The 23,014-nt window shown below is 41.9% G+C and overlaps 1 protein-coding gene across 5 annotated transcripts in view; it reads left to right on the top strand.

The window, feature by feature from the left end:
• Nucleotides 1-23,014, top strand: part of NFIA (nuclear factor I A) — a 349,943-nt gene that overhangs the window by 226,043 nt on the left and 100,886 nt on the right. For all 5 annotated transcript variants that reach the window (XM_074376373.1, XM_045512652.2, XM_045512658.2 and 2 more), the window contains 2 exons: nucleotides 4,130-4,204; nucleotides 21,404-21,521. In XM_074376373.1, coding sequence (XP_074232474.1) covers nucleotides 4,130-4,204; nucleotides 21,404-21,521 — 193 coding nt within the window. The remainder of the gene's footprint in view (nucleotides 1-4,129; nucleotides 4,205-21,403; nucleotides 21,522-23,014) is intronic.

Below are 23,014 nucleotides of genomic sequence, written 5' to 3'. Positions count from 1 at the left end.
CTTGTTTAAGGGTAGGACTAGACTTTTTTTTTTTTTTTTTTTGGCCCCTTATGGCCATTAAATAATGCTACCTTTAACTCTGTCTTTATTTGGTCTCCCAAAATATGATCCATAATCACAACAGGATAACCCTAGACATTTCTCAGCAGAAAACCTAATGGCACCTTCCCTGTTGGAAGCTTTGTCCAAATAGTTTGTCCATCTGGTCTTTGCCCTGTTTATTTTAGAGGGACTATTTGGATAATTCATTTTAGTAGTTTTCAGATGCACATTGGTTTGATTTTAGTTCAAGCTGTATTGCAAGAGGTGAGAGAGGAAAAGAGACAGGAATAAGAAGTTCTGTCAACGTTTTTATAAAAAAGGAAAGTCAACACACTGAGCCGAGTGTGGGTTGTGCTCACTCAGGGGCACCTCTGGAGTCCCTCCTGCACACCAGCACTGTGCTAGGACCTGGGGGGCTGGAGACACGGAAGATGCGCTCTCTCCCCTCAGGGGGCTCACAGTCTAGTATGAGAAAAAAGGTGAACTTACACTTCAGTGTGCTGAGTCCCAGGTCATAGCTCAGGTTGCCAGGTCAATATTGAGAAAATGGAAAAAGAGTGTTCACCAGCTGTGGGGGTAACCAGGGAAGGTTTCTGATAGAGATGACAACAAAGCTGAGATCTAAAGGCCAGGTAGGAGTTGGCCAAGCAAAGAATATGAAGGACAAGGCAGTTCAGAAGAGGGAGCAGTGTCAGGGGAAAGGTGAGCTGGAGCCAGGGAGGAAGGACCATGTGTTCCCTTAGGCCAAGAGGTGGGGGTGGAAGTGAGAGACCAGAGATCAGGAATGAGCCTGGAGAGGAAAACAGAGGCTGTAGGGTGGTCGTATGCCAAGTGGAGACATTTGCACTGTACCCTAAACTCTCTGTGGGGCTCTTGCAAGGTTTTTGACAGGGCAGTGAGCTCTGAACACATTGGGTTTATCTCAGATTTCCCAACACCTCATTATTTTCTACCTCAGGGCCTTTGCACATGCCAGTACCTCTGCCTGAAGAGCTCTTCCCTCTTCTTTTTCTGGCTGTCTCCTTAGTATCTTTCAGATGTCAGCTCTTAAGAGAGACCTTCCCTGACACCCCTTTCTAAGGCTTTTCCTATTTGTTTCCTTTACATTATTTATATCATTTATAATTTTAAAATAATTTATTTCTTTTATACTTTCAGCTGTGTCTAATCCTAGAAGGTAGGGACTATATCTCAAACTCCTGGCCCAGTGCCTGGTACACAGGATGTGCTCAAGAAGTACTCGTGGAATAAATGAGTGAATCATCACGTTTGCCTGTTAGGGAGACAGCTCTGGCTATAGACCGGAGAGTGGACTACACTGATGACAGAGAATGTGGGAGGTTGTCCCATCGTACCAGTGAGAATTGGGAAAAGCCAGAGCCACAGTCATAAGGGGGAGATGAAGATACACATGGAGCAAAGAAACAGTAAGAAATGGAATCAGTGGCGGTTAGTTGGATGTGGGTGCTTGTAGGAGGTGAGAGTCGGGGATGACACCAAAACCTACAAAACGAGATGAATGGTGGATGGTTCATTGAAGCAAGGGATTCAAAAGAGTAACAACAGTTCTCAAGAAGAGAAAGAACTCAACTTTGGACATGTTGGGTCTGAGGATACCCACAGGCTATCTGGATAGAAATATCTAATAAACATTTTGATTTATGGGTTTGGAATCCAGGAGAGAGAGCTTGGCAAAAGATAAGGATTTGAGAGTCATTGGCCATAGATTCATTCATCCACTCATGCAACAAATAGGCACCTACTGACTGCTTTGTCCCAGGTATTAAGTACAAGGTGAACAAAGCAAGATTATTCTAATTTTCACAAATATCACAATCAAGCCTGGTATCCAATATCATGGAAATAAAGAAAATGACTCAGGAGGTATGTATATAGGGAGAGGTGAGCACAAACGCTGGAGAACACCAACATGTCAGAGGTGGACAAAAGAGAAAAAGGACAGTCGGAAGAGAGTGATGGTTTGGATGGATGAACGCAGGGGTTTCCCCCTCCCAAGTCCCTGCACCGAACTAAAACTAAGTTTTCAAAACAGATCGGCTGCTTTTTCTGGTGGCAAGATTAAAGTACGTGTGTTCACGTTCACTCTGTTCAGAAATTCATGTTAAGTCGCCCTTAAAATAAGGAATTTTAAACGTTGGAACTGAAACAAGTAGCAGCCCGCAAGCGAGTGACGCAGACAGAGCTGAGCCAGGGCTGCAGATCAGCCCAGATCTTCCCACTCAACTCTGAAGTTCCTTGCTATTGTTGACTGGGTTTTAAGTCAAACTTACCATATATTGTGGTTGGATTTCCTTTGTTATGGTCTGTGGGATAAATGTGATGTTAATGTCACAGTGAAAAGAGATAATATGCGCTGTTTTGCCAAGACTTCTTTAGAGAATCTCTGTTTATTTATTTATTTTTACTTCTCAATTCTTTGAACCAAGGAGGCAACACCTCAGGCGCTTACCATGTAAAACTCAACTAAATACCTGGGTGTGGGTTGTTTTAAGAGGTGAAATTTCTTGGGCACTTCTTCAAATGAATTTTGCCTTTTTAAAAAAAAAATTGTGGTGCATATACACGATTCTTCATTTTTCCTTTTTTTAATTGAGGTATAATTGACATAAACATTGTTAGTTTCAGGCATACAACAACCCCTTACCGCACATAGTGCCACTTTATTTCAAATAAGCAAGTTAAGATTATCGCATATTCTAAAAATTAGAGTCGCTTTATCTAAAATATCATAGATTGTGTGTTTGATATAAAAAATTAACTGAAAATTGTCTTTTAATTTTCAGCCAAAAAAATCTTTCTTATGCAAAAGTCCAATGTAACCAAAAGAGAAAGAATAATTTGTAGGTCCATTTGTAATTCTCCAAAACATGGTGATTTTTTTGCATGTGTTTATGTGCATGATGCTTAACAGATATATTGGTACATAAACTATGTCATAGGTAAACTTGCTTCCCCTTAGTAGTGGGGAAGATCTAGCTTTTATCAATAGCATAAATCTTATTTATGGATTGTTTGTTATATATTCAAATTAGTCCATTTTCATACATTGCATTTCTTACAAGTATGTTTCTTATTTCAAAGAACAGTTATTTAAAAAAAAAAAAATCCCTTCGGTCACCAACTCACTACAACCTTTGACCCTAATTTTAAAGCAGGTGATAACATTAGCCCTACAGATACATCTCTCAACCAGATTCAACCTGTGAGACTCAGAATCAGAAAACCTTGGAGGCAGAGAGGGAAATGACATTCCAGAAATTATGTATTCCTTGCCATTTATAAATATGTTCCTGAATATACCGTAAGAATTAATAGGTGGTTGATAATAGATATAGTATCAGATATCCTCAAGGAAATTAATTATATCCAGCAAAAATAAAGCAGATACAGAATTCAAAGAATAAGTTATTTTGAACCATTGATTTATTATCTTTTCTCAAAAAAAAAAAAAAGTTTCAACTGACCCATCCACAAAAAAACTCCTGTCTTGAAGCAAATATAAATTTTTATTTGTGCTCAGAAGAATTTGTTTTTTTGCTTCAAGGGTTGGGGCTTGTCTTTTGTAGTCTGGCTTTTTAAAGATTCACCCTATGGTATCTCTAGAAATGAAGGGAACACCTTTAAATCTTCTTTGATTTGAATGAATGGACAGCTAATCCTGATCAGATGTTTCTTTAGAGAATAATGTTTAAAAACTGTTATGGAATTTAGCCATCCTGGCTGATTGGTAGGTAGGCCTGTTGTGAAGGTCTCAGAGGTCAGCCAAGGTAACCATTTATTTTAAATCGTCTTTTGTTTCAGATTTCCTGTTGAACTTTTTTTAAAGCATTTCAAAAATCACCCAGTTGTTGTATCATTGCTTTCCATAACCTCCAGATTCAAAGATTCAAACCAAAAAACCATGTACATAACTGAATGACTGTACCCTCCCACGTCAGCTCTAGCTAGAGCGGAATATGAAATTAGATTTCACATTTTTAATCACAATGAAACTAATGTTTAGAATCCTGTTGTCAGATGTCTTCTATTTATGACACTTTGTTTCTTTTGTTTTTTGTTTTCCCAGGACATTTGGGCTTCCAGGACAGTTTTGTCACATCAGGTGTTTTTAGTGTGACTGAGCTAGTCAGAGTGTCACAGAGTAAGTATAATTTTGCTTTCATTTGGTACAGATTTGCCTTGGGTTTGTTGCTTACCTTTTGCCTAGGCCTCCTAGAGACATAAATAGCTTTCACAATCTCCTTTACAGACTCGCATTGGAAGAATTTTGCCACGTAGACTGTTTGACAGCCAAGAATTTAAATCAGGAAAAATTAAATATCATTTTAATGTGAGACGTAGGGAAAGAACTGAAATCCTGAGTGTCTCACATGTTCCCTCGTTTATAGTGTGAACCTGGTTTTTTTAAAAAAAATCCTGAGGCTTCCTGGATTACTGGGGAAATTCTGCATTTTACACAAATTTGGTTTTGACCTTTAAAGAATGCTAATGCCCTCAGCACAAGGGACACCAGGCAACTTGAGCATTACCAGCTTGTCAATGATCACCAACAACAGTGAACTGAGAGTACCTGTCACCACCCTGTGCCATTGTCAAAGGGTCATCGATTGTATTTTTGCTATGACATAATTGAGACAGTCCAAGGAGAAGGTATAGGATTCCCCCCTCCGCTCTCCCTCCCCCACGTAGACACACACACGCACACACACACTGTTACCTTCCCACAAAAAATCTTTGTCTTTATTTAGAAGCATACCTGTAGTACACCTGAAACTAACATAATATCATACATCAACTACACTTCAAAAAATAATAATAATTTTCATCATGGTTCAAACAACTTTGCAGCCCCTTGAAAAGATCATAGACCTTAGACATTGTGCCTATGGTGCTTAATGGATTCAAATAAAAGCTTCTGGCTAACATTAAAAAAAAAAAAACAAACATATCTACAATGTTTGTGCTGTTCTAGGTCTCAATATCAAGGGAAAAAGACACCAAATATTAAAATTTTATTTTTTATCCTCCTCCTATTTCAAAAATACCACCTCTACATAAAATTTGCATTGTTTGAATTGGTTTCAAGCTGCATCAAATCCTTTGTGAAATGAAGTGGAGTAAAAATAAATATCTTTTATTTCAAGTTCATACCCTCCGTTCACTGCAATACACTCTTGCAAGATTGACTGAGTGAGTAAGCAAGTCAATTTCATGACAAGATGTCAGATCAAGCAAGCCAAGCCATGCTGATCTCACAGGCTGAGGTTCTGTCTGTTCTTATTTCTTAAGAATCCAGAAGGTGGGATACAAGTGAAGGCAGGGGATCTGGGAGGAGAAGGGGAGAGACTCTGACAGGCACTGTACTAGATTTTCATGCATGTTACATAAAATTAATCCCTGCAGTAAACATGCTAGGCAAGAAATCATTCTCATTTTCACAAATGAGTTAAATTGAAGCGCTAGCTAAGTCATTTATCCAAAGTCAAACAGGGGGGAAATGGTTAAGCTAAGTAAGTCTGTGTAATGCTGGAATCTGTACTCTTGGACCGGCACAAGGGAACTCAAAGAAATCCACAGCCTGAGCCTAGACAGAGAAGACAGCAGGAAGGTGGCTCTGGGTGTTAGAATTCCAGAATCAGGGACCCTAGGTGGATGCTGGGGTGCTCTACTGTAGAGGCGTCGGAACCCTAAAGAATGAGGCGATACAAGCAGCAAGTTACGACCTGGAATGGAGCAGTTACTGCCGCGGTATGAAGTGTGCCTAAAGCGCCAACCGATGAGCTAGAGACTAGCTTGCCTTTTGAACTTGGAGGGTACATGCCGCCCGGGGAACAGCCGATGAGCCAGTTATTTGCCATAGACAGCTAACAGTGCGTGTGTATGTATAGTTTTTACTTGTTAAGATTTTTAAACAGGGATCGTAATCCCACATTTTAATGTAATAATAATAGTAATATAGAGTGTATGTGTAAGAGCATAACTGTCCCAGAGCGTCACTGGGATGTACATTCATTCATAGAAGCCTCACTGGGGTCTAAACAGAGTGAAAAGAAAACACTTTTAAGATTGATGCACGAGACCTTTTTATTCTACCCTGGCTGCTGTAATGTTTACGTTTAGTCTTCGTTACCGTCAGTGTCCTGGGGCCTGGAGGTTTGTATGTGAAGGCCCACACTCCCCGGAATCGCATCCTTCTTCCACTCTCTCTGTGTCCCTTTAAGGTCTTATATCCCAAGGCTTATCAGTTCCAAGCTTGACTAGACTTCCATTCAGTCCACCACAGCCTGGTTGCCAAGGGAATTCTCAACCTGCCTTCAAGATCGCCCGGGGGGTATGGCCGGACCACACATGGCATCCGCAGAGGGACCTGGTTTGTTTCCTGTCCCCGTTTAGAGGTCTGTGTTGCTGATGTTCGGCATCATGAGCGTCCTCCGGCTCTTGCATGCTTTCCGATTCTGCACACTGCTTTGTAATCGCTCTAGGACTCACTCACACATGGCCTCGTGCTGACTGAAACTGTTTGGCAAGAGTGGGACTGGGCTGTGTCAGCTAAACCGTGGCTTCAGGCCAAACTGCCGTCCGGAGCCCCCTCCCTCCTGCAGATCTGTAATCCAGGTTTGTCAGGGTCTGTGTCCCAAGATTGCCTTGGCCGCCAGGGTAGGGGGGAGGACGCCCCCTGCCCCCACCAGCTCACGTTTCCTCCCTTCCCCCCTCCATCTTTCTGAAAGACTTAACACTCAGGCCACGTGATGGAGTCAATGTCCTTAACCATTTCTTTCCACGCTGCCTCCTTCCCCACATTGGAAGAGCTAAGCATCCATTTTGGAGGTACGGTGGACACTTCTCCCTGATAAGTGGAGCTGGGGTGCATTCTGCAGCCTTGACATAGAAATAAGGCACCTAAGTTGATTCAATGCATGATGTTAGTCTTGGTAGGAGCACGATGCAACACTAACATGAAAAATTACAGTGGCCGGCATTTATCACGCATACACTGTATACCAGGCATTATGCTAGGCACATTGTAAGTGTTCTCTCGTTCAGTCCTCCCATGGTTGCTGTTATTGATGGTCAAAGTTAAGAAATTTGGTCTTTTCACTTTGTTTCCCTCAGCTAGCTGACTGCAGACGTTTTTGTCATGACCTCTCCTGTAACTGCGTTATAGAACTAAACAATCTGAAGTTCGGTGCTTTCATTCAATTATCATTTCCTGTTAGAGCTGACACACTTTTTGATTATTAAGTTATGCATTCAAGAAAGGGTAAAACGATTTTCAGGTAATCCAAAGCCAATGAAATAATTACAATTTTTTTCTGGATTTGTTTTTAAGTTTGATTTTTTTTAACGAGTAGACTTTATTTTTTAGAGAAATTTAGGTTTATAGTTTTAGATTAACAGAAAGTACAGAATGTCAATATTACCTTCTCTCCCCGTCACCCCACTCAATAGTTGCTCCTATTATTAACATCTTTTGTTAGTGTGGTACATTTCTTACAGTTGAGGAGCTGATAGTGATACATTATTATTGACTGAAGTCTGTAGTTTACATTAGGGTTCATTCTTTGCATTGTAAGTTCTGTGTGTTTTCACAGAGGTGTCCATTATTACAGTATCATATGGAATAGCCTCACTTCCTTAAAAATCACCTGTGCTCTAACTAGTCATCTTCCTATTCCCTCAACCAGTGATCTTTTTACTTGTTCTATAGTTTAGTCTTTTACCTGAATGTTTCTAATGGCCTCGGTGCCTTAGAATTTCTTCCACTGCGTTACAGATTTCTTCTTAACGTCCTCCTATCTCAGCCCCGCCTAGTCCCCCCAGTCACACCTGTGACCACGTAGGTGGCCCAGAAATTTCACACGAATGATGGCCTTAGCTTGAAATTTTTCCCTCTTTCTGGATCTTCCGAATTCAGTTTTTAAATTTGCTAATATAAGTATTTACTTTCCCCAGGTTTCCAGTTAGTTTCTGTTCTTAGTTTTCCTCCTTTTAAATTTAATAGAAGAGGGAGATGCTATTTCAGTATTTCCTCCTGAGGATTCACTGAAATAACTTATGTGCTAAGTTTGTTGTTACAATTGTGTTACTACAGGGTAACAGTGGCAGAGAAGCTCAAGAGAAAGCTGCTGGCTTAACCTCACACGTTCAGAGGTGAGGGCTGAGGCGACAAGGTTGCTTGACATTAATTTATCCTGCTCAGATGCACGGGGCTATTGGCATCAGGGGCTCCTGCTGTGTCTCCCACCAATTCCCGTCTCACCCTTGCCTCCTGCCTACCTACCATTTAATTTTTTTTTTTTTTTTTTTTTGCATCATCTAGAGTCCATGAAAGGCGAAAAAGGAGAGTGGTCTCTCTTAGCAGCAGAGGGAGTACCATAGCGTAAACGTATGTGTCTGCCTGTGCTCCTCCTGTCTTTCTTCCCCTGTGCTGGGACCATCTGAAAGTCGTTCCAGTTATTTATTACTTTGTTCCGGGGGAGAGAGAGCGAAATACAGAGCCCTAGATACAGGGCCAGAGAGAAAGAGAGAAGTCTTCCCTGCTCTGGGGGAGGGGGTTTACAAGTGCTAACAATGAGGTTCAGAATCACGAAAGTTGTTTTAGCATAATACTGTGAGGAGAGAGACAGGAACCATCTGTTGAAATGGCTCCTACGTGATGCTGCATTTTCAAACAAAGCCTTCTAGGAGCATTTTCAGATGGGCCCCTTTCCCGTGAAGTCGCTCTCCTGGCTTCCCAGAGAGCTCGCTCTCCTGGCTGCTAAAGGATGCTGCCTAGATGGCTCTCTGTCAGCACCCACCCTTGTTTATTTTGCACCAGTGTTTTCCTCAAAGTGCGTACTTCGAGGCTGTCAAATACCCCTCCTGGTATGAACCCAGAAAAATCCCCCCCCCCCCAAAAAAAATCCACTACTTCTGCCCATTTCCTTCTAAAGTGCTGACTCTTTGACTTGAAGTTGGTGGAGTGACTCTGAAACCTTAAATACTTCACTGGGAAAGAGGAAAACCGCAAATACACACAGGCCATTGTGACTCCGGCCTGGCGGGCTCTAATTTTCTAGCTAGCGGTTTGTACACCCGAGCCGGCTGCAAGGGTTAAGTAAACTTCGTGGCTGGGGATGACTTCATGGCCCTGGAATTTTGAAAAGCCAGGGTTCTCAGTGCACTGTGGCCAGCCTTAGAGTCTTTGGGTGTGAAAACCACTCTCAGTTACCCAGACTGATTTTGGGTTCCTGGTGCGTTGCTGCAGAATCTATTAAAATCCAGCAGCTGAATTGTCCTGGCTCTGCCACAAAGTGAGGCTGCCGGGTGGCTACAGGATTCCCGAGTTGTTTGTCAATGGAGAGTGGGAGTGAATGGAGCCCAGCATAGCCTCAGCCTGGCATGAGGTGGCACCCTAGTGGCTGTTTGCTGCCTTAGAAGTATGCGCGCTTCGTGTATTCTCACACCGGAAGCAACCTGAAGACCCAAGTTGCAGTTCATTTTTGAACTTCATTTTTAGGTCTCCAGGTCCTTTGTGGGCCTTGGGGGACCTATTTCCACACCCTTGGATTTTCAGGCCAGCAGTTTAGTGGGAACTATTGGCTGTGCTCTAACCAGACACGATGGGGCTCCTAGAACAGAACTAACTCAGCTCCAAGGTGCAATAAGGAGACCAAGAAGCTCTTTGTTAGGAGCGAGCCCAAGCTTGAAAGTGACAAAATGCTCTTGCAAAGAAGGACTCACGAGGAAAGTGGTCGAGGCTGAGAGATCCCGGGTGTCCCAGTCCTTTGGGGTGCCATTTAGATAGTTGCGGGACTTAGATCTTTGTTAATGTGGAAGAGATCGCAAACTTGCGTTTCTGAACCAGTGGCCTGATGGTTCACCTCGGATAGTGGCGTGGAGATTATTTTTCAAAATAAGGTTACGTTCTTGACCGAACTCTTCTTTCGAAAGAAACCATTTGGGCTTGAGCATTAAAGGAAGAAACAAAAAGATTATAATTAAAAAAATAGACTGCAGCCCTACATGAACAGTGGCTGTGACCTTGCCTTCTGTTTGCCATTACACAATTCAATGGCAGTCCACTCAAACTCTGCTCTCGATCAATATCCTATTAAAGCAGCACAAAAAGTCTCCATAAACTTAGTGGTTAGCTATGTTTATAAATGGAACTCGGCATAATTAGATGGTCAATAGTGGGCTCCAGTAGTAATTTTAAAATGAACATCACACATTTTCTGTCTGGGGAAGTCAGCGGCACCTCTGCCAGCGAGAGGGTATGGTGTGTGGTAGACAAAACAGTAGGAATCCCTCTACAAAAAAAAATCATAATGCCTGGCTCCAAAATGCAGCTTTGCCAGAGAAATCTGTCACGTTGTGGACTAGGACGTACTGATTGGCCCTGTGTATTCTTTCACTTTGCCTGTCTAAGCCACCTTATTCTAAATATATTATGACATTGCAGATGTTTTATTTTCTAGTTTTAATCAACCCCTCAGAGAGAGAAAATAATAAATACTGCCATACTCTTAGGAAGAAAAATATCAGTCTGGCTGGCTTCAGTTAGTGGGTTTCCTCTACTATAATTCAATAAATTTTCAAAATAAATACCGAAATTGAATTAGTTCAGAAGGATGTTCTGTTATATAATTTTTTTCTTTTAATTTTCTTGACATATTTGGGGTGAATATTTGGGCAGTAAAGCTGGCAACAAATGGAATGAACTGGCAGCAGTAGGAAATGCTCGTCAAACTACTGTTTCTTCTGAATCCCGGCTCCCAGTATGTGTGGCCAAACGTGACATTTTTTCCGTCCTCTTCTCGTCACCCACTAGAGAAAGAGCCACGGAAAGTAAAAGGTGTCCCCACGCTTACCTGTCAGTTGAAATGTGCGTATGCCTTGTGTCTGGCGAGTGCGCTGGCAGTGGTGTTTTGACCACCATGTCTGCTGCAATTGGAGCTACGGTCAGAACGAGCTTACGACGTCAGGAGAACCATTAGTCAATGCTGTGCATGAAGGTCCCGCCCTTTCTGTTTCTCCTACAGCCTCCCTGGTTAGAGCTGGCAGTGAGGGTTCTCATGGCAAGATTTAGATGGCCTCTGGTTTTCTTTTCTTAGCTGAATCCCCTGCTGAATTTACCAGACAGTGAACATTTTTATGTTCATTTTTTTATGTAAAGATTTGACTCAGAGAGAAGAAAACCATATAACACCTTGATGTACATACTCTTTTGTTGTCATGATCTCTTTTTATATATTCATCTGTTTCTCATCTTTTCTGGATAATTCTTTCTGTGTATAATATATAAACTCTATATCTAAGATGGCATCATGGTGTCATAAAACAGTTCAGGAAATAGACTTGGGCATCCGGCTCTGCCATGACTTCAGGCAATATTTAACCCCTCTCAGCTGTGTTCTCCTGACTGATAACCATCATTTATTTGATCAGCAGAGATTTCTTAAATATCAGTTGTGTGCTGGATCTAAGTCTGAGTGCTGGAGATAGAAACAGCTTGCAGGAGTGTTTCAAGGGTGAAGGGAGAATGTGTCAAGTGTCTGGCATGTAGTAGGTGCTCAACCCTGGGAATTACTGTGATTACTACTGAGCAAAGCCTCCATCCCTCATCTTTGACTGAGAGCTGATCCTTGAGCTGACCACGCTATCAGCAAGTTTATTAAAAATGTGTCTGTGTCTCTATGTGCTGAGTGTGTGTGTGTGTGTGTGTGTGTGTGTATACATTAAGAAGGACTGATTTTAGAATTCAGGCCCTAAAAAATCAGTTTACTAGAAGGACCATTCCAGTGGCCCCTTCAGAGTTAGTAGTTCCGATAGAATAAGAGTGTGCCAATACTAGATCTAATTCATCTGCTTTAGGAAGCCAGAAAATTCTTATTCCTCAAGTTTGCAGCTAAAGCCTATGCTTCTGCATCTTTCTGGAAATTTCTCTTCCACAGTATCTAATGGGTAACAAGATGTTTTAAAATTCTCACTTCAACACTGACACGTTAACAACTTTTTAAGTGGCCAGCCACACAGTGGTTATTTTTTCAGAGGTTTTTTTGTTTTAAGTTTTTAGTTCTAGAGTATTTGAAATTGTTTTCTTTCTCTTAAATTATAGACATAAAAATTCCATCATGCTGAAGGTCATTACTGCCAATGTGGTTTTTAGTAAATCTTTATTTATGTACTCATAAGCCTCAATTTTTAAAGAACAGATATTCATACCCAATAGGTAGCACTGGGAAACTAAAAGACATTTTTTGGGGGGGGTGGGTTTCCAAAAACCTGACAGAAATCCTGTCCTGCCCCACAGTAATACTGCAGATATTACTGAGATTCTGGCTGGAATATATTGTCCTAGCTAAGTCTTGCGGGTTACAAAGACTATTGCTGATGACCCTGTAGGCATGTGTAGGACGAGAATGGTAGGGTTCACACTCAGCAAAGCCACATATTAGGTCAACTACTAGAAGAGAGTTAATCCAGTATGTGATTGATATGAGTGCAAATTAGCACCCAGGATTTTTCAATATACGGGGGAGGAAGAAAATCAAACAGTTCTTGGTGAAATTAATGAGAACTGTTACTGTAGACAACTGGATTTGTAGGTTGTTGGGATGGGACTCTGTTGACACAGTTTGGTTTCCTACTAGCTCATGGTCCGATAGTCCCAGCGCACTCTTGGTTAAGGGGCTTCAGGGTAGAAGCCCTTCCCCAGTTTATAGATCACTGTGGTGAAAAGACCTCTTAGGCCATCAAATCCATCCTCTGTCAGGGAAGACTTAATCCCATGGCTGAAGCTGTATCAGATACTAAACGGGTACCACTTTTGACCTCAACCAAACGCTAAGACGAGATGATGCTGTAAAATGCAGAAAATCAATTTCAGTCTCAAAGGCATAAGCCACTAATGCAGGAGGTCCGTTGGCACTGCTCACCCCGCCGTGGGTTGCTCTGCTGGACCAGGTGTCAGGCCCTTCATCCAGTGACACTCTGCCTGACACTCGAAACTCTAAAGACCTATGAAAACAAAGAAGTGAGAAGGAGGATGCTGAAATAGACTTTTGGCCAGTTAAGTGATTGGTGATAAATTTTTTTTCTATTTAAATCATATTGAATTCATCTCCCCAGTAACCCATGATGAAGGAAAGACTAGAAATGTGTTTTCATCTGTTTCTTCAGGCAGGTGTCTACAGACGTCTGTCACAGGGTTAGCTGTGTGATCCTAATGGTCTTACTTACCCTCACAGCTCACTTTCTCACTTGTAAATAAGAATAATAGAAATACGCATTCCATGTCCCCACGCAAGGATGAAATGAGGTAATTCAGGTAGAACACCTGTCCCATTGACAGGCACATACTAAATGCTCGATAAATATAGTGAATATAAATATATATAAATATATATTTAATATCTAACATATCTAATAAATAAATATAAATACTTAGTTCTTTGCCATTTTTCATTAATAAGCTCGTATCATCTTGGTTCAATACAGTAAATTTTTGCTGCATGTGTAATATGTGAAGCATTCTTCACTGTGTGCTGAGGAGAATACAGAAGTAAGGAGACAGTTCCTTCCTTTATGGAGTAGATATGTAAGTTTATTGAGATCCAGGACTGGGCTTTATGGCAATAAAGTGCCGGAATGAATGCACTTTATTTACAAGTTGAACTCACAATAACTATCTATCAGAGATAAACCATCTTCAAAGGTCAGAGTGGGGAGAAAGAGGGTATCAGTGAATGGTTCCTACTTTAGTAAAAGGAAAGCATTTTTTAGAAATAAAAATTCTTCTATTTACCTCCTCTGCCACCAGAAACACGCATTTTCCTCACCCTGTGTCCTCCAAACGTGAGTGTGTGAAGATGTTAGCAGATGCCTTTGACGGGGTTAAAAATTCTGCTGGCTTTTCGCACCTAATACTACATTTCATGAAAAGCGTTGCTTCAGTCTTCTAGTAACAGGGGAGTTCATTTTCACATAGAGGGAAACCCTTGCTTTAGTTCAGTGCCTTTCTTTTGTGTCCCATTCTGGAAAAACATACTCCTAGCCTGCCTGCATTGGGTCAGACCTTTCAGAAAGGAAGGGCGGGAAAGGAGATCAGCACACGGTTTACAGACCAGAAATCTGCTTGGCAAAGGAGTCGCCGAAGACCGTGGCATAGAAGCAGCAGAGAAAGTACCTTTAGGATTGATTTCCATTCAAGTCAGACTGACTGCAGTGTGGTCATTTTTCTAACCCATAACTGCTCACGCTGCAGCAGTCTGCTATCTGCAGGGTGTCTGAGTTATAGCAGTCTATGTCCCTGTTCCCTCTTACACAAATTACTTACACTGGTTTCTTTTTCCATGCAAATTCATCAGTTTTACAGCCCCTCATAGCCACAGTCAGGAAACTCTGGCTGAGAGCACAAATTGATAAAATGAGTTAATTTTACTATACTTATTTTTTTCTTTCTAAAAGCCCTCTCTCATAGGCAGTGTTCAGGAAGCATATTATGGTAAAAGGAAGATAACAAAGGAGTTGAATTTTCTTGCCGTAAATTACCTTCCAAGTTAATTCCCTTTAACGATGATTCCAGATTTGCTTGAGTTTTCGTAGCATTGTGCATTTACAACTGCGCCTTTGATAGAAAGAAGAACAAGTATTTTCCCATGTTCACTCCTTTTGTGCCAGTGACATGGACTTTCTTACAAGATCTTTGCCACTAGAATGCAGAACAACACTAAATTGTGCTGGCCCCATAGAGCTGTGTGCTGCTGTTGGACTCCCTCCTCCCCGCCTCCACCCCCTGCCCGGTCTTAAAGTACAAGTTCCCGAAGTCTCAGTGCATGTGTGAGATTATGTAAGCTGGAGAGAAACAGACCTCTCTCCCTCTTTTTTTTTAAATAGTTATTTTACTAGTTGGAAATGGGGTAGTAAACCCTGATAATCTTTCTGTTGGGGGGGGGGTCCCTATTCCATTATTCCATCTTCTTTAGTTGCCATGCAAATTTGAGGAAGGGGCAGCTATGACTGTTAACCTCTAAAATGTAAGCCTCACGAGGGCCAGGGTGTTTGTACATCTTGTCCACTGATGGCTCTCAAGCATCAGGGGCAGCGCCTGGCACATTAAAGTTGCTCCATAAATATTTATTGGATTCCACTGGACGCAGCCTCTTAGAGACTGGGTGCCGTTAACCTGAGGCTGGCCACACAGGTCATTTAGTTCATGCTCCCCGCTGATTCCCTTTGCACCCGTTGTAAACTCAGTGTGCTGTCATCTCCCAGGCAGAGCAGTTTGAAATTTTGGATAGAAATTTTTTTTTTCCATCATCCTCTTTCCAACAATGCAAGCCCGAGCAGGTTGTCTCTGGTGGATGGCAGAAGTTCAATAACCACAACCTTATCCAACTACTAATGTGTACAGAAGAGCAGGTCATTAAGAGGGTTGGCTACTAAAGTAACCCCTTTTTTCCAATAGCCCACATTACTGTAATGATTCCTTAATAGCAAACCATTTATTAAGAAATGACACAAAGACTACATTCTACTCATGACAGGAAAAGAAGGGCGGGCGGAGGGGGATGAATGACTTAGAAGTACCATCTTAAGAGACATCTTAAGTTAACCTTTTGAGAAAAACTCCTCAGTGGAACCAAGTCCACAAAGACTTCAAGTTGGAGTGGTCACAGAACTGCTTAAGAAAGGCAGGGAGCCAGTTCTCACTACTGACGTGTAATTACAGGGTTCTAAGTGTCATTCTTGCGTTGCTTAAGGTTTGGAGGAGGAGGTGCAAATGGAGAAGGTAACTGTTTACTCTTCTTCAAAACATATTTATGGATCATCAGCTGTTTGGGAACATGTGAGAGGCTGTGGGATCTGCAGGGTTAGAGGCCATCTGGTATAACCCTTTGACTTCACAGTCTGGGAAAGGTGCTAAACCTCCTCGTGGCTCAGTCATTCCTTCCTCCAGGTGTTCAAGGATGAGGTCCTTAAAGCTCTTAGCCTGGATCTGTCCATCAGTGATGCTTAAGAAATGTTAGTCCTCGTTGTTGTGATGGTGATGGCCGTTGCAGTGATGGTGGTGGTGGTGGTGAGTTTTCATTTTTATCATAATTGTTATTAGAATTATGAGGTCCAAAGAGTTTAAGTGACTTAACCAAATTCCACAGGTGGTTATTGGCAGGGCTGGACTCTAAACACTCTCTCCCAGGCCCTGGCCAGCATTTTTTCTAAGCCCTGGGACGGCTATCTTTACAGAGCTCAAATTGCAGTAAATCTAGCTGGGTAGGAAATCTTATGTCTGAGATCACTAAAGAATGATAAAGCCTATGATAAAGTACAAAGGGAGAAAAATCAGGTCTCACTGTCTACGGCACAGACAGGAAGTGTTGTGGTTGGTCCCCTCCTTTCTTGACATCCCTACCTTGGATTGGCGGTGGCTAAGTAATCTCTGTAACACACCAGCAGGCAGTTAGTCATAGCCTCAGAAGCCCAACGTGACAACCTAGGCAGGCACTGGACAAGTCATTTAACCCTTGACAACTTTTATTTCCCTAATTTGCAAAAGGGACGTAATACCATTATTAGCCCAGAGGCACATTTTGCTATGTACATCTTTTTGATATTTAATATCCATTAGAATAATGTGATCATTTGCTTATTTATGCCCTTTCACAGTGTATAATTAGAAACATATCTTTCGTACCTGTTTACTATCCTGGAAGAGGTGACAGATGCACATTGTGAAAATTCTGTTGTCTTCCTTGACAGTGTGGTTTAGGCCTCCGTTCCCTCTCACCAGGGCTCCTGAATTAACTACCAACTGATTTCCCCACCCCCAGGGTCTCAGTCCCCTTTCATGCATTCCGTATGCTGTCGTCATATTAACATTCCTCAGATTCAGCAGTGCTCACCCCCCTACTCAGTAGCCGTCCTTTGGGGGGAGGGTATAGCTCAAGTGGTAGAGCGCATGCTTAGCATGCACGAGGTCCTGGGTTCAATCCCCAGAACTTCCTCTGAAAATAAACAAGCCTGATTACCTCCCCCCTGCCAAAAAAAAAAAATATATATATATATATATATATATATATATATATATATGTGTGTGTATATATATATGTGTGTGTGTATATATATATGTGTGTGTATTCTACACACACATATATATATATATAAAATAAATAAAACATTAAAAAAAAAAGAAAGAAAGAAACTGTCCTGGACTCCGCAGATCTCTCACTTCCCTCATACCCCCAGGCTTACATACATACTCTGTCATTTGCTTAGAAACTCTCTCCTCTTTTCTTTCTGTGCCCCTTTAAATCCTAACCAGCCTTGAAGGCTCAGCTTAAGCACCCACTCTTCCTGGAGTCAACCCTTTTTCTGATCCCACAAGCCTGTGGGATCTATTACTCCTTTGAACTTTCCTAACACATTCTTTGCATTTCTCCTGTGAGATTGAACACACGCAGCATTGCATTAGATATTCAGGTATTACTTTATGATTCTGCAAGACTGTAAACCCTACGGGGACAGAAGTCCTGTATACCTTTTTATCATCTCAAGTTGAAGGCCAATATTGTATGTGAAAGTCAGGGTGCTGCGCTGGAAAAAGCACAGGTTTTGAGGTCAGACGTCCTTGGATTTTAACCCTGGCTCTCCCCCTTTCTCTCCATTCTGTGATCGAGGACGAATGATTTAATCTCATTCCGGGGCTTAGTTCTCCTTACCTCGAAGATGTACTTTCCTGAAAAGATTGTTTTGAGGCTTAAGTTAGATATAACAAATAAAGTGCTTTTTAAAACACGGCTCCACAGGACTGAGAAAAGCCTGCTGAAGCCCGCCTTTTGGGTTCTTAGTTACCTATTGAGGCTTCTTCCTGTTCTCCAGATTTGAGCCACTGGGCATACCCAACCCACTGCTAGGACTCTTTGCTATGACGCCTACCCTCAGATAGGAGGCTTCCCCTTTGGCTGTCACAGCATCCCTGAACCCAAATCCACTCCTCTAAGCTGACATTCGCACGAAACGTACACGCAGACAGTCCCGGGCGGTGTTTCCTAGCAGACTCTTTTGAAGGCGGCAGAATTTGGATCTGTGTGTTCTTAGGATTATTTAACCCAGGTGTGAAACCCATTCTCACATCAGGAATTCAGTGGGGTTTTAAAATTCAAGACACACAATCAGCTTGCCAAGCCCTAGTGTGACTCACCAGAAAGCCAGCAGACATGGTGGGAAGCATCCCACGCTGGCTGCCAGGCCAGATCTGCTGCTGAGGTCGCAGTGCCAGTGGACTAGGTGGCTCATGGGAAGGAAGTGCACGGGCAAGCTAAGGAGCGTTTCTGTGAGCGTGATTATTTTTTTATTCTCTCTGAGAGGTGGGCTCCCCGCATGCACACATGTATTTTTCTTCCTTCGCCTATTCTGGCTCCCTGGATATTTAAAAAATATAAGCAAGGTGAAAGGCATTTTCCAGGGTAAAGCACGATAAAGCGCTCAACGTAAGAGCAGCTGGATGTTCACCACTAGGCCAAAGGCCGCAGACTTCTCTCAGTCCAGCCAAGTCCATCTCCTCGCGTCTTGCTGTGTCTTCCCTTCCAAGAGGGAGGGTGGGGTCATGCAGTTTCCATCGTGTTCCATCCCGAAACTTGTGAAGAAAATCTAAAGCCAGACCCATGACACCGGCTAGCCTTTCCCTTTCCTCTCGTTGACGAGAGGTGTGACTCTGAGCTCCATGAAGGCACAGACATTAGGACTAATTATATGCCAGGCTGCTAAGAGGGATAATGGTCGATCCAGGCCCACAGTTGACCCATGGCCTGTTTCATACATTAGGTGTTATGAAATCAAAGGGGGAAATTAGGCTAATAAACTTAATATAAAAAGTTAGGGAACAACTAGCAAAATTATTAATGAGAACTCTGTTTACACTGACTGTCAAGCCAAACCGTTTGTTTTTGAAGTAAAGGCCTTCATCAGAGCCCATGAGTGAGAGATGTGTTTGAATTTCAAAAGGTATATGTGAATTTCAGAGTCTTCTCTTTCTTAGCAGTGACTGTTTTTATATAGTGATGGCTGTGATTAAGGTTCAGACAACTGAGTGTTTGTTTTAGACATTGCTGTGTCCCCGCATACTTTTTCTTGATTCCTCAGTTTTATGATGGTTTCACAATTCGCCCAGTTTCCCAAGCAGTCATCCTGGGAATTAGCCCATGCCCCTCCTCTTCCATTATTACCACACGCAAGAAGTCAATACATTTTCTCAATTCTCACTCCCAAATAGCTATCACCAGGCTCCTCCTTTCTATCCCTTGAATTTAGACCACACCCCCATCTTCTCTTATTTAAATGACTCCACTGGCCTCCATGGTTTTACTGATAATACTCTTCAACTGCCACCACTCCCCAAACCATACCTACCCTCTTGACAGGTGGTGTGTCTCGCTTATAAATGCAAATTTGATGATAGCATTCCTACACTTTGTTGATTCTCCTTTGATGAACAATCAGTTCCATTTTACCAATGCTTACTGACTGCCTCCTGGTGTCAGATGCCGGTGATGTAACCCCAGCAGTCCCCAGTTATAGTGGAGTGTGATAAGTGCTTTAGTAGCTTATAAACTTGGGAATATATAGTGGAGTGTGATAAGTGCTTTAGTAGCTTATAAACTTGGGAATATATAGTGGAGTGTGATAAGTGCTTTAGTAGCTTATAAACTTGGGAATCTGCTGAATGCAAATTCATGTGCCTCGAACCTATGTGACCCTTCGTGACCTGACTTTAAATCTCCTACTTCCCCCATATGTTGTATACTACATCATACCACGTTATCAGAAATCCAGTCCACATTTCATGTTCTCTTACCTTTATAAATGCTGTTCCCTCACCATTATAAATGCTGTTCCCTCTACCTAGAATACCTCCATCCCTCTCAGTTGGGTAATTCCTACATGTCCTTTTAACATTCTTCCCAGACATCACATTTGCCGAGGCCTTTTTACTCCCTTGAACCTCTTATCCCTCAGCTGGGCTAGGTAACCGCTTCTGTGCGGCATATCAATTTAGGAATAACTCTAGCAAAGGGCTTATCAGACTGTATTGAAATTAACCTGTCAGCCTAACCCTTGAGAGCTGCTTCAGGGTAGGGACCATGTCATTCATCTAAGTGCCTTCCTTACACAGCACAATTTTTGGCACTAGCAGACTCTCAGTAATCATTTGTTGGAAGAATGAAAGTCCCTGGTTCATGATTTTTCTAATTATCCTTTCTTCTTATGGAGATGAGCCTCTACTTAATTTATTTAGATATCCACTTATATGGGCTTAAAACTCTCAAACTAATGCCTCACTGCAGTAAAATATGCATCTGTTGCTCCCCCCTTTGTATAGTCTTTCAAAAGAGCAGATTATTTACACTTATATAGTTGCACCACTAATTTTACCCAGAATTATTTCCTAAGATTGATAGATGTTATTTATTCATTCAAAAATATTTATTAAGCTCCTCCTGTAAACAAGGTCTCTCCAGAGGCTCCAGGACATAAAAAGTACAGAGAATCACATCTCGTGCAAAGGTCAGCTCTGAAAATCACATGTAGTTAAAGTTATTTTTAACCATCCCTTAAATCAGAGGCCGGCAAATCCTTCTATATAACTGTTTTCTGCTTTGTGAACCATATGGTCCCTGTCACAGCTGCTTGTCTCTGCTCCCGTAGTAGTGTGGAAGCAGAGACAAGATGTAAATGAAGGGGTGTGGCTACTCGAGTACAACTTTACCTACAAAAACTATGGCTCAGGGACCGTGATTTGAGAACCCTGACTTAAATTAGAAGGTGGGAAAAATTTTAAAGCGATGATGTATGCAGGGTGCTGAGGTGCTTTGGAGTAAGGAGAAATCACACATTTCTCATCGTAAGAAATTGGGATTAGGTAGCCTAGAAAGATGAATTTGCAGTTCAGAACTAATTCTAAAATACAGATGAATGGAAGCTGTCGGGATCAGATAAAGTTGGAAAATCCCGGGGAGTGTTCTGGTTGGTCATTCAAGAAAAGTTTCAGACCAAAAGGTGGAGGTCTTTTTTGCCTCAAGCATCCAGGAATGTTGCAGCCTTGGTGACAATTTACCATTACAAAAAAGAGAAACCATGAAAGGTGCATTATTTTAAAATATGTCCTTCTGATGTAGGTGATTTTTATTGTCAATATTGTTTTAAGGTCAGAGTTCGTTACTGGGTATTTTGGAGAAACTTGCCACATAAATTGGAAAATGAAACGTGTTTAATGCAACTCTGAAATATGCTCTCACTGTTCTTTTATTCACAGAACTTAACCTGATGTTTCTTCTTCTTCTTCTTCTTTTAATTCCAGCACCAATAGCTGCAGGAACTGGCCCAAATTTTTCTCTCTCAGATTTAGAAAGTTCTTCATACTACAGCATGAGTCCGGGAGCAATGAGGAGGTCTTTACCCAGCACATCCTCTACCAGGTAATTGATGGGTGGCTCTTAAAGAGGTCATGCTGCGTAGTTATACACCTTGACTAACCCTGGGCCTGTTAGACACTTAGCAGTGTGCCTATAGTAGCAGAAGACACTTAGAAGTGGGTTCAGCCCCAACAGATTTTCAGTCTCACTGGAGAGAGAAAGCAAACACACATGCAGCATGCATATGTGTATACACACACACACACACACACCCCAGTCAGTAAAAAATTGTGTGACACAGGCTGAAAATAGTTAAAGAAAGCTTTATCCAAAAAGAATGACTTGTGCTGAGCCGTAAGCTGTAAGCGGTGGTGAGGGCTGGCGAGATGGAAGGTGAAGGCATGGCATTCTGGGCGGGGTGAAGACACGAGCAAAGGCCGGAGAAGGATAGGTGATGAACACAGCATGTTCTCCGGAAATTAAGGGCAAAGCTCTACTAGGGGAAAGGGTGTGTGTTTTGGCTTGTTTTGCAGAAAGTTGACACTGGTGACATCAGCCCAGTCCGCATGCCCACAGCAGACATTAATTACCACTTAGTCCCAGCTCTTTTCCTACTGAGCCCTAAAAGGTCTCAAAATCCAGTCTACTGGAGGTGCCCTGAGAGATGAAACCTACTTGCTATCCTGGTATGAGGCTATAAAAGCGACTGCAGTCCGACAGCAGCGTGGGGCCAGATCAGAAACACTGCTGCATGGGAGACCTTTAAAAAAGCAAAGCTCAAAGAACACAACCAGATAATGATTCCAGGGTTCTTGATTCCCTTGAGGTCACAAAGCCAAAATCAAAATGAAGCATTTTGCAAGATCGTGTTGTCTCTAGATAACCTGTACCAGAGGGGAAAGGATTAGGCATTAAACCCACAGTATTCTTTTACAAATTGGCTTTAGCACTGGACTGTGACAACAAAGAAAAGAATGGTGCAGAACAATCTTTAATGTTTGTGTACTTTGCAGAAAAACGTTTGACGAAGGTATATTCCTCCTAAAGCAAGTGCCGGAGTTTTAGGATTTCAAACAATGGCCAGATGATAGAAATTTTCCTTGGGAGAGACTCATTCTTACCTTGACTTCATATGTTTTAACTATCATTACTTTAAAAAAAAAACCAGCTTAGTCATCATCAATACCTTGAAGACAGTTAAAGAAATACGGTCATTCCCTAAACATAACCACCAAATCCTACCATCATCTTTCACGTTGTTTAAACGTTCCCCTTAGTTCACTGTGGCATCAGCTCCTCCAGGAAGAAAAAAAAAGTTTCCAGTCGAAAAAAGCAAACAAACAAAAAAAACCACCAAAAAAACCCATTTATAATAAAAAGAACAAGACCGTGAAAACACATTTGGGTGTTAATACATTTTGAAGATTTTGAGTGTTTGCTGATGGAAGAAACACTGTCACTACACTCAGTCAGCATGAAAAAGCTTTACAAGTACTTGTGGTCAGTGATTAATATAAAAGTTGGTGGGCTGTTTGTTTTTCATACGTGTGCTGCTC

Source organism: Camelus bactrianus, chromosome 13, assembly GCF_048773025.1.
Source record: "Camelus bactrianus isolate YW-2024 breed Bactrian camel chromosome 13, ASM4877302v1, whole genome shotgun sequence".
Lineage (NCBI taxonomy): Eukaryota > Metazoa > Chordata > Mammalia > Artiodactyla > Camelidae > Camelus > Camelus bactrianus.
The sequence above is the reverse complement of the archived record's forward strand: the minus strand, read 5'-3'. Positions and strand labels throughout refer to the sequence as shown.